Consider the following 12328-nt stretch of genomic DNA (forward strand, 5'->3'; position numbering starts at 1 on the left):
GGTGCAGCTGGGAATCTATACCAAGTGACTTTGAATACTAAAGCTATTAAATAAAATAAGGTTTGGAACACAATGTCAGAATCTGCTGCTTAAATGTAGCTTATACACTGTGGCTATGGTGTTATTCCTTTCTCAGCTGTTTGACAGTGTACCACTGTTTATATTTGGGGTTTAAAATTCACAGATGGACAGAATACTTTCTCTCACACAGTCAGAAACTGCTTTGTTATCATGTGTGCCTAATAAAATACCTCCCTTCTGCACAGGAGTTATACTTATGGCTTTCCATTCCTAAAGACATTCATACCTGAAACCATTTAGAGGTGGAAGAAAGAAACTGGGCACGTTTCTGGCTTCTCAGGTGTGACTTAACCTCTGGGAATTAGCCTCAGTTAAGTGAAAGAAAAGGAAGTTCCAAAAAATCAAACCAACATTTATTTATAATAATTCACAAACAATTCACAAATAAAACAAGTAGAGATTTTCTGTCCTTTTTTTGTGAGATGCCAAGCCCACCTCACAGATGTAGTTTGATGGGTGCTCTGCTGCCTACAAGCTATTTCCAGCTAAAGAAAGCAGAAAGAGGCTCTAGGAAGGACAACTGACAATGCTCTTCTGAAAGAAGAGATAAAATAGTCTGACATTTATGGTACTTTCTGTATAGATAATTTTGTACAGATTTCAATTTGTTTGCCCATTCTCACCTCATTACTCAGTTTTGTTATGCACTGAGTAGGTACCACAGTCTGTTTGAACCTGGAAAGATTTTTTTTCTGCTTGCCTCATTAAATAGTGATTTTTAGTCTGACAAACCTTCTGAGTACCCCTTGTTTCTCTCGTTTCACTGTGATTAGGACAGCAGATTACACAGTGAGTTAGAAGGTGATTATTACTCTGCATCCTGACAAACTCATTTTGTTTGACTTTCCTTTGGGTTTTAAAAGTGAACTGTACCCTCCTCAGCTCTTATAAATCTGTGTGGTTTATCCTTCCGTTCTGAATTTGTTTCTTGATTTGTGCCCAAAACTCCACTCTGCGTTCCTTCAGTTTCTCTGCTACCTTTTGCTCCAGGTCTATTCCCAGGTATTTTTCCTCCTGGCCATACTGAGGCCAATGGACCAAGCCCTCTCCGTTGGGATTTCTGGAAATAATAGAAGGCAAAGTTAGCTCTCCATTTGCCAATCCATTGCTCTCTGACTGCTCAGGTTCAGAGCATTTCAGAAAACCAACAGGAGCCCAGATTATGTCATTCTGGACCTGAATAAATGGACAGTATTTTATGAAAATGCTCATCAGTGAAACAGCAGAAGAATAATAGCTGCCATTAATTTTAGATCTAAAACTCCATTGCAGATGGAGTGACAGCTCTTAGATTTTTTTTTCTCCTTGTGTCTGCTGGTCCTTTTCGAAGACCATTAAGAAGAGAATTGCTTCAATATTTCTCCTAAATTCTGCCAAATTTCTAGGAACCACCATATAAGTACTGCTTCAGGCAGGTAAGTATGTTCTCAGCAGCACAGACAAAACTTGAGCTGTAATTAGCATTGTGATCCTCACCCATTTTTAGCAAAGTTGGTCCAGTATCTCATAACAGTTCTGCTAAGTTTATCTTCTTCTTTTGTAGCACCTCCTGCAAAGGGAGAGATGAAATGGCCACATTAGAAAGTAAGTATAGCATCAGCTGTACCAATTGCAACACTTCTGCTTGTTTCCTGAGCTGCTGGAGTTTTTTCTAGGAGAGAGCTGCAGATGAATGATGTAATGAAAAGTATCTACTACTGAAGACAGAAAAATCTTTATGCTCATAATAATGCTTATGATAAATTATGCTTCTAATATCTATAATGCTCATAAGAGAGAAATTCTATTCTAAAGTCCTGTAGTAATTAAAAGGAGTAATAACAAAGTTCTAAAAGGAATATGGAGTAAGCATGGGTACTCACCAGCTAAGAATGGCTTTCCAAAGACAAAGGCAATCTCAGCTCCATGATCTGCTTTCACAAAGTCTGGTACCAAACCGTCCAGTGAACTTGCTCGATGTTGGAATTCATAAAAGTAGACTGGGTTGCCAGCATCTAGAGGATACAGAAAATGGTTGGTTTGAGAGCTGAAAATACTTGCTCCAAAGATGATAAACTTTGATTAAAAACTGTTTTGGTTAAATGAAAACACTGCCCGTTCTCTGGATAGTGGAAAGTGCTGCACACTGTCCACACCATCCCCATACAGAATTCCACAGTTGTTCTGAAGCTGCTGAGTTACCTCTGTGGTATCTGGCCACTTCCACAGATGAGATGACAAAGTAGAGATCTCCCATTGCATCCAGGAGGCCATCTCGGACCTGAGCAGGGCTCTGTGCTTCCTCTATGTACTCCTTGTACACTTTGTCAGCAATGTCAGACACAGGGCGCTGAAACAGCAATAAAAAGTACTTCAAATGAGAATGAACATTATCAGCAGTGAGTGTAGCATCTGCACATCCCTGGCTAATCCCCAAACATCACCTTTCAGAGAAAATCCTCAGCTGTGTCAGAGTGTGGCTCAGAGCTCAGGATTGGAGTTACACAGCTATGGATACAGGTGATCTCAGGGAAAAGAAGGGTGCAAGATCAAAGGATCAAACACCTTTAGATAAACAGCAATCTGTGATGCTGATTGCTCTCCCTCCTGTGGAAACAACCCTCATAGCAGCAGAGAAATCCTGCTGGTTTTCATAAAATCCATTGATTGTTGTAGATGACCATAATTTCTCCTGTTCAGAACAAGCCTGGGCTCTGCATTTCTAAGTTCATGGTGGATCTTTGTGTCACTGAATGGCTCCTTGCAAATTCTGTCCCTGCTTATAGAGTCCTTAATTCTTATCTCTTAATTGATATTTTTCTATGTATTATTTCAGGAGAGCACAAAGGCACCATAATTCCAAGAGATTTGTAACTTGCAGGGGAGCAAGACCTCGAGAAACCTGAACACAGGTGTCAGTGCACCCTAAAGCTCTCGGGCTTTCCTTTGCAGGGCCCAGCTACTGCTTTAGGAGGTTGTGTCCCATAGGCCTCCTGTCATACCTGATGGAACTCTGCATGTCTCACATAACCTGGGGGTATCTAAAATGTCCCAAGAGACCTCTGTTTAGGAACCTGCATCACTCCTGGATTCCCACAGAACTCCTTTTTAAGAAGAGGGAGGGCCATTTAGGCTGGAAGTTTAGAGAGTATTTTCAGTACTAGAGATAACAGGAATGCAGCACATCTCTGCCCATTTCTGCCCCAACTCAGGGAGCTGTCCAGCACAATGGCATTTCCCTGTGAAGTATGTCCCTTTAAGGGTAAAACCAGCCAGACCAGCAAAGAAGCAGCACTGGGTTATTGTGAAAATGGTCTCTTACCTGAATTATTAGTGCTAAGTTGGTCTGTAAAATTTGACGTGCAACATCTTTATCCAGACCATCCACGAAGGGAGGGTATTTCATAAGCTGTGTGATACAGAGAATCATAATTACTAAAAAAGCTTCAATTTACAAAATGATGTTTAAATAACAACATTTTAAGTGTCTTACCATAGGAAGTCCCCATCCAAATTCACAGTTATTTACTCCTATTATGTATGGGACTGCAGTGATTGATTTTTCAGATAGTAATTCCCAGGGACTCTTGGGAAAAAATGCACCATCTACACATGCACTGGCAAAAAATAAATCCTGAACAAAAAGGGAAAAAAGAAAAACAAATCTTCATTAATACATTCATTTTGCTTCTAAAAGAAGTTCAAATTTAACTGCAGTTCCAAAGTGAAGCCAAATGAAAAATACAAGAAGTAATGGTATCCAAGCCATCTTAACATTTTCTCTGACTGATTTTCTGCCCTAGGCAGGAGATTCTGTGAAGATTAACATTATATTTCTAATGTTTGTGAAACAGAAGTCGTTATGTTGAATTTACATCTTTTCTTAGTTCAATATGGCCATGGACACGTGGAAGAGTGAGGAAAAACAAATTCTGGATGGAAATTTCAAAGGCACATAACCATTGTGATAAGAGCTTTTTAGTAGGACATAATATATGATTTGCTTTTGAGGTTCTCCAGAATAATCTGTGCCATTTTCTTTTCCTTGCTCTGGTAAAGCATGACAGTAAACCACAGGGAGCTCCAAGAGCATGCAGAATGGAAGGGCAGGAACCTGTTTGCACTCTCCAGGCGAGGCATTGCTGCACAGCTGCAGTGTTGTCAAGTCCTGGAAAAGCCAAAAAAGTCTTTACATCCACTTCAGGTTCTTCTAATATTACAGCACACAGAGTATTCTCTGTTATGAGAAAGTCTGAGATGTCATTTAAATGCAAGAAGAATCATTTCACCTACCATTTTCAGTGTCACCTGTAGTAGTTCCTCTTCTGTTTTTCCTCTCAAGCACTCAACCATTGCAGCTGAACTGGATTTTTCACAGTCAGAGACAGCAGCAATTTTCTGCAAGCAGTGAAAACAAACAGTTTTGGACACATTTCCTCTCTCTGGCTCTATGAGACACCGAGTCCAGCAGGAGCAGCTGAAGCTCCTGCACAAGAGTTGCTGGAGCCTGGCTTGTGCCAGCTCCAGACACCACGGGCTGGGCAGAAGGAGAAAACCTCTGCCTCCAGGTTTTCTTGATACAGAAATATTCTAAGACAATTCTGGTAAGTAACATGCTGGGCTGGGAAGGCTGGGTGACACAAAGGAGTTAGAGGAACAAACTATGCAGGGTAACAGAGCACATTCTATCATTCTTGCTGATGTCTTTTTGGCTGGAACAACAGCTGTCATTAGAGAGAGCTGTCTCTTTAATGTGCCAGGTTCTTGGAAATTGTTCCTTATAGTTGAAAAGAAAGGGGTGGAATCTGGTACTTATCAAATTTAAAAAACTTAATAAAGTCTTGTTTATTTGCCCACTACAGGCATCAAACAGGAGGGGAAGAGTATTCATAGTCTGATACCATTTTCCAGCCAAAAATTATAGGTTGACTTTTTTTGAAGACACTATATGTTACAATATTCCTTTACATTTCATTCTTCTCTCTTTGTGGATATTTGGGTGTTTGAAAAGCAAGACATCATCAAACATATACTATTTGCACACAGAAATACTGTCTGTTTCGTTTTACTGGAAAAAAAAAAGTTTCTGTATTTTAGACTGAACCATTTAAGATACACAAAATTATCTGGAAAAAAAAATTAAAATTAAAAAAATAAAATTAAAAAAAATAAAATAATTAAAATACCCACTTTTGCATCCTCCTTAGGATTTTCAGTGAACAAGCCCAGGGTTACAGTACCACTCTCTGAAATGGCCTTGTGGAACAAGCCCTTGGCCAGGGGAGATAAGACCTGTGAAAAAGCAAGAACAAGCATGACAAGCACTGTGTTCTACCCAGTGATTTCAGATTTGGAACATTTGAAAGCCCATGTGGCAGGAGTGTTCTTGTGTAGCCTCTGACCATAGTCCAGCTGTGCAAAGGGCTTTGGCAGCACTCGCAGGGATGAGGAGTTCAGCTGCCTTCCCCTCCCACTGCACTTTGCTTCCAGCACTTCACAGCACCACACTGCAAGCCAGGTACAGACTGATGTGCCCAAGGCACTCTGGCTCTGCTGCAGAAGGGCAATAAGGAGCTTTTGGCCAGAGGACACAGGGATTTGTATCCCAGCTACAATAGCCCTGCTTTGGCTGTGTGGTCTGTACCAAACTGGAGGAGGAGAGTGTCACAGCCAATGTGCTCTGTGTTGAAATAAAGGTTTTACACCATCTCTGGGTCACAAACTGCAGGGCTGCTTCAGCTATCAGCACTGCTCACCTCAATCACTTTGCACAAGTGGCTGCCAGAGCAAACAGAAAATGGGCAAAAGTCCACAACTCCTCTTAAAGGACTCTTCCCAAGAGATCAGACTTCGAGGGTTTTTTACATTGGAAAAAAACCCAAACCAACCAGAATTTAACTCAGCAGATGAGTAATAACTATCTGTTACTTAACTACAACATTTGCCTATGAAAATTACACATTTTTATAAATTAAAATCTCTGCTGTTGCCTTGTTGTATCAAAGACCCAGGTGATGTGTCACTGTAACACCATCTCTTCTCTCTCACTGACTTCTCATGCAGATACAGAAAATGGATGGAGAGGGTTTTTTCCCTAAGTAATTAAAATAATTAAAATACAATATTACTGTGAACTTACAAGAGCGCTAACACTGATTCCTCCTGCAGATTCTCCAAAGATAGTAACAGATCCTGGATCTCCTCCAAAATGTATGATATTTTCCTGAATCCACCGAAGAGCTGCTACTTGGTCTAAATATCCCCAGTTACCTCGAGCATGCTCATCACCAGTGCTGCAGGGGGAGAACAGATTTGTTTAAAAGCCCAATAAGCAAGAGGGCTGAGGAAAATACAACCTGTGGTGTGAGAAATCATCTGCCATTCTCTACACAGAACTTCTCTACACAACTGACAGAGGAATGGCTCAGAAAGCCCTGAGACTGGAGCAGCAACCCCACAAGAACAGGTCTGGAAGCTGCCTTGGGACTGGAAATGTCCCTGACTCTTGCAGATACAGTTCAGAAATGTTTCTTTGCATAAGCAAGCCTTCTGCACTTCTCTTTACAAAGGCTTTGCACACATCATTTTGGAAACCACTCAGGAAAAACTGAGATCAACCATCTTACCTAAAATATCCAGCAATACCTAATCTGTACTGAACTGCTACAACCACCACGTTGTCAAAGGCTGCTAGTGCTGAGCCATCATATGATGAAGCTGCTCCAAAAACCAATCCACCTCCATGAATCCATACTAAGACCTGGAAAGAGAAAAACAGGATCAACCCAGCACAGGTATGAGCTCCCAGTCATAAAAACTAAATATAACCCAAGATACAATATTTTGTGCTGTTTCACTCCTGATTCTTTCAGATGACATTTCATGAATTGTAGAAATCTTTTGAATCTAAGGCCTGCAGCTCTACAAAATAGCATTGATTTTGTTAAATGCCTCCATTGTGTCAGTGCCCTGTGACTTTGGACAGATCATTAGATTAAATCAAGCACTGCTTAGCTAAAATGCCAATACAATTTTACTTGTAAGATAGGATGTTATGTCTCTTCTTAATTTCAGCTAATATTTGCTAGGGCAAAGCATGTAAGTTGATCATCACTACAAAACTGCCCCTGCATGTGTGCTCTTGGCACAGGTTGAAGGTTTGCTGTCAGGTAATTTTGCTCAAGGTGTTTTAAGGATTTTGCTTACAGGCAGCTTCTCCTGTTTTCCTGTAGAAACGGGTGTGTACACATTTAGGTACAGGCAATCCTCAGATACTTGGAGAATAACTCTGTCTCTTCTGTTGGTAATCATGTCTGAAAACCTCTGTCCTTGTTCTTTTTCCTGAAGACACCTGAATAAACAAAAAAGTAACAAGCAACAGAACTAACTAAAACATGAAAGCTATGAAGTGAAGCTTTCTTGTACTTCCACAACAAAGTGCCAACCAGAATTTCTAGCTAATTTCTAGCACATTTCTAGATTGGCATCAACTGCAAACATAGTATTTTTTTGGTATTGATATATTTTCTTCCTTTGACCTATCCTTAATGAGATCTGTAAAAATAAAGCCACTGCAGTACAGTGACATGCAGACACAATTTTGCATATTTCAAAATCACAGAAATATATCATGGCTATAAAATACTTCAGTGAAAATATAAATTAATAATTTACATCTCCAATAGCTTTTTATGTTGCAATGGTAGATATTAGGCTTGAGACACTAAACCAGGGCAGTAGGACAATGGGAGTGAGACATTTACAACGTAGATTAGAATTGCTCTGCATTTCTTATGTGCCCTTTTAAGCATTTGACTCAGCATTTTTCCCCTAATGTTGTACTCCAGCATTTCCTCAGTTTCTTTCTGTCTCTGCTCCAAAGGTTTATAGTGATTGGTAAGTGATGGCCAAGTGCTCCTGAGCCAGAGCATTATCTGTAAAGTGCTGCTCCATCTCAGTTTGTCACTGAGAACGTGAAACAGCAGCTTTTGGTAAAGAGAGCAGCACATAAAGTGTCCTTAGAAATGCATGCACTGAAACAGCTGCAGGAGCAACGAGAGGGCAGCAAGGAATTCATCTTTGTGGGTGGCCCTGTGTGTACATCAGTGTCATGGAACTGCATAGGGTATAACACTTCTAAAGGTTTAATCATTGCCTTACATTGGTGGGTAGGAAGTGGCATCTCTGACACCTTGCCATGGCTCAGGTGGCTGGGGTTCAGAAAACCTCAGTGATCCAACTGGAGGCTTAGCAAAAGGAAGTCCCAAAAAGACATTTACAGTCCTCTCAGCAGTGTCCACTTGGAATTGGTACCCTCGGACTCGCCCATATTTGGTCTCTGCTTCTGGCTGTTCTGTGGGACAGGAGCACAAAATCACATAACTGGTCTGTTTGTAAGTAATTGCTAGATTTGCTACTTAAAGACACAGCTCTTATTTACTTAAACAAGTAGTTTTTATATATAAAGCTTCAACAAGTTCTAATTAGTTTTAACAGTACACTATTCTAATCTGCTATTTTATTTTACTAATTTATTTTACTAATTTGATTACTAGTGTTCTCATTTAAATTTTAGATTTACTAATTTATTCTAGCACATTTTTATTATACCTTTATTAAATCAGTATAGCTGATTTCAGCCTTGGTTTTGATTGGTCTGTATGTACAATCTCCTTCAGGTATATAATCTGTACTGTCTTACCACACACACATTAGTGGCTGCATATAGATCTTAATCTCTTTTTTTTGCCTGGGGTTGTTAGATAAAAACCCAGTAGATTGCTGTCATTAACAAAAGACAATGAACAGAGAAAATACATTCCTTGATAGTATTTACAGCCAAAAGAAAAAGCTTCTAACATAGCTAAAAAAAATCCAGCACAAAAAAATCCTGTTAATCTTTAAGCAAGACTAATTTAAAGACCTGTGTCAAAGTTCTAATATCAAATTACAGATGTGGTACTGTGGCTGCTTGGCCTCAGCAGGAAAGACTTTGTGACAGGGATTTGATTTTGCTATTTGCAAAGAAGGCAAATAAGACAAATGACTGAACATAAATTAAAAACTGACATGACTGCAGCTCAGTTTGTGTGCCCAGCTCAGCCCAGGGCTTGTTTCCAGCTCAGCCCAGGGCTTGTGTCCAGCTCAGCCCAGGGCTTGTGTCCAGCACAGCCCAGGGCTTGTGCTCAGCTCTGGCTGGCATTTGTGCTCAGCTCTGCCCAGGGTTTGTGCCCAGCTCAGCCCAGGGTTTGTGCCCAGCTCAGCCAGGGGTTTGTGCCCAGCTCAGCCAGGGGTTTGTGCTCAGCTCTTCCCAGGGTTTGTGCTCAGCTCTGCCCAAGCGTTGTTTCCAGCTCTGCCCAGGGTTTGTGCCCAGCTCAGTGCAAGGCTTGTGCCCAGCTCAGTGCAAGGTTTGTGCTCAGCTCAGCCCAGGGTTTGTGCCCAGCTCAGTGCAAGGTTTGTGCCCAGCTCAGCCCAGGGGTTTGTGCCCAGCTCAATGCAAGGTTTGTGCCCAGCTCAGCCCAGAGGTTTGTGCCCAGCTCAATGCAAGGTTTGTGCCCAGCTCAATGCAAGGTTTGTGCTCAGCTCAGCCCAGGGGTTTGTGCCCAGCTCAGCCCAGGGGTTTGTGCCCAGCTCAGGCCAGGGTTTGTGCTCAGCTCTTCCCAGGGTTTGTGTTCATCTCTGCCGAAGCTTTGTTTCCAGCTCTGCCCAGGGTTTTTGCCCAGCTCAGTGCAAGGTTTGTGCCCAGCTCAGTGCAAGGTTTGTGCCCAGCTCAGTGCAAGGGTTTGTGCCCAGCTCAGTGCAAGGTTTGTGCTCAGCTCAGCCCAGGGTTTGTGCCCAGCTCAGTGCAAGGGGTTTGTGCCCAGCTCAGCCCAGGGGTTTGTGCCCAGCTCAGCCAGGGGTTTGTGCCCAGCTCAGCCCAGGGTTTTTGCCCAGCTCAGTGCAAGGTTTGTGCCCAGCTCAGCCCAGGGTTTGTGCCCAGCTCAGCCCAGGGTTTGTGCCCAGCTCAGCCAGGGGTTTGTACCGGGCGGCAGCCGCAGGTGCCCTGTCTCCCTGCGGACCGAAGCCCAGGTGTCCCGGTGTTACCTGCCGCCACCAGCGCCGCGGCCCCGACGAAGAGGATCCCGGCCAGCAGCACGGCGTCCCTCGCCGATGCCATGGTGCCTCTGGCCCGGCCCCGCACGCTGCGGCTTTATGGGCTCGGCCGGGGCCGCTTGCGCAAGGCGAGCCCGGTGAGGCGGGGCAGGGCTCGGGCTGCGAGCCAGGAGCGGGGAGCCCTCCTGCCCCAGCGGCTGCTGAGCCTCCCCTCTGCTCCTTCCGAATCTCACTCACAGAGCCTCAGAGCCAGCGGCTTCCAAACGCTTTGGAATCAGCCCTGCACCGGCCGGGAGCGGGTCCTGCTGCCGTGCACCGGCTGGGACAGGGACCGGAGGGTTCCTCGCACTGCACTGCAGAGACCTCGATTCTGCTTCAGTACATTACTGTCGTTTTGGTATTAAGTATAAGAAACACAATATAGCCAAGTCCAAACCAATATCCCTGAAAAGTGTGCCTTTACGGAAGTAAAAGTTGTGTGATTTTTATTCTCATAAAAGGATATTTTCTGAAAAAAAACCCAATACTAGAAAAATCCCAGCTTTTTCTCAGGAGACAGCAGGAGACACCTGTCTCTCAGTTCTGTGTGTTCAGGGATGTTTGGTATAGTGTTGCAATACACTTACAACAATAAAGAGGTGAATTATCAGCTTTTGTAGTGTGGGAGCAATAATAAAGGGTGGTATTTGGGTGGTAACTAAATATATCTAAAGCCTCTTGAAAATCCAGGGGATTTATTTCAAGTCATTTCACATCCCTAATTGAAGGATTATATGAAAATGAGAGAACAGATTAGCTGAATAGAGATTTTCTGCTCACATTAAGTAAGAGGTTGTATTGGTTTTATGCAGGTATTAGGCTCTGCCTTTTTCTTGTTTTTCACTGACTCAGTAGCTCTTGCCCCAGAAAGGCAGTTTTGCAATTTCAGATGGGAAGTCTCAGTTGTCCAAACGAGCATTTCAAAGAATCATATGATATGATCACAGAATGGTTTGGGTTGGAAGAAACCTCAAAGCTCTACTCATCCCACCCCTGCCATTCAGTGACACCTCCCATTGTCCCAGCTGCTGCAGCCCCAGTGTCCAGCCTGGCCTTGGGCACTGCCAGGGATCCAGGGGCAGCCACAGCTGTATGGCCACCCTGTGCCAGGGCCTGCCCACCCTGCCAGGGTGGAATTTCTTCTGTATATCTGATTTAAACCTACCTTCATTGGTTTGAAGCTATTTTCTCTTATCCTGTTGCTACATGCCTTTGGCAAACGCCACTCTCCGTTTTTGGCTCCCCTGGGGTACTGCAAGGAGCTCTAAGGTTTCCCCAGGGCCTTCTCTTGTCCAAGCTGAACAACTCAGCTCTCTCAGCCAATCTCCACAGGAGAGGTGCTCCATTTCTACAGATGCATTCCTGCTCACACCTCTCTTTACAGCTCAGTGGGTTACATGACCCAGTCTTCAAATTAGTTTAGCACATTATGCACCTGTTAATCCTGACTATGGTGTCTGTGCTTGGGCACTTTGCACTCCAAATGTTGCTTTTGTACTTTACTCCTAATCTTCCTCTGTGTATGTGCATAGGTGAGATTTACAGCCCCTGGAGATAAACCCCAGTAACCTTTAACCTGGCTGCTCACAGAGCAAAGTGGTGCCAGGCACTGCAGGGGATGCCATGCAGTGCATGCTGTGTCTCCAGCCTTTGCTGTGTTTGTGGTGGCTCCTGACTCTGCCCCAGTGCAGCTCCTGAGGCTGAGGGCACACCCAGTGCCCATAGTGCACTGGCAGATGGGAAACTGTCAATCTGGGCTGCTGAGAAAACAATGAGGTGAAAAGCTTGGGTGCAGAATTACAATGAATTGTGGCTCTATAGGTGTTCTGTGGCTGACTTTTTGCCATGATTCTCAAGAGGGACACTAAAGGTCAATAAAACTGATCTGGGAGTAGTCTGCACTGCTTGAATGTACAATCTATACAGTAATGATAGATGTGTGCATTGTCTAATGCAATTAATGGCACAGAGGCCTGGGGTACCAGTGATGGAGCTGAGAATAAGTTATCTTTTACCTGGATCTGAGTGATGAAGGTTTCTGAGACACCTCAGAAGCACTGCACAGGAGTAAACTTTGCCCTCCTGTTTGCCTGCTTGGGTGCTGCTGTAAATTCTCTCACTGTCACCTCTTGCCTTG

General features: G+C 43.3%; 1 protein-coding gene across 2 annotated transcripts; it reads right to left on the reverse strand.

Annotated features, from left to right (window-relative positions):
• Window positions 1-412: 412 nt before the first annotated feature.
• LOC130257829 (fatty acyl-CoA hydrolase precursor, medium chain-like) lies at window positions 413-10251 on the reverse strand. 2 transcript variants are annotated; one of them, XM_056500717.1, is made up of 14 exons: window positions 10144-10251; window positions 8221-8413; window positions 7267-7411; window positions 6687-6820; window positions 6200-6353; window positions 5251-5352; window positions 4354-4458; window positions 4175-4228; window positions 3554-3694; window positions 3383-3469; window positions 2263-2410; window positions 1944-2075; window positions 1558-1630; window positions 413-1141 (listed from the first exon to the last, which is right to left on the reverse strand). In XM_056500717.1, exons 1-14 carry the CDS (start codon window positions 10214-10216, stop codon window positions 967-969), a joined length of 1716 nt encoding a protein of 571 aa, XP_056356692.1. In that variant the 5' UTR covers window positions 10217-10251; the 3' UTR covers window positions 413-966. The 2 variants fall into 2 exon arrangements, with proteins under 2 accessions (XP_056356692.1, XP_056356693.1); XM_056500718.1 differs by lacking the exon at window positions 4175-4228.
• Window positions 10252-12328: the final 2077 nt, after the last annotated feature.

Source organism: Oenanthe melanoleuca, chromosome 11, assembly GCF_029582105.1.
Source record: "Oenanthe melanoleuca isolate GR-GAL-2019-014 chromosome 11, OMel1.0, whole genome shotgun sequence".
In the NCBI taxonomy this organism is placed as follows: Eukaryota; Metazoa; Chordata; class Aves; order Passeriformes; family Muscicapidae; genus Oenanthe; species Oenanthe melanoleuca.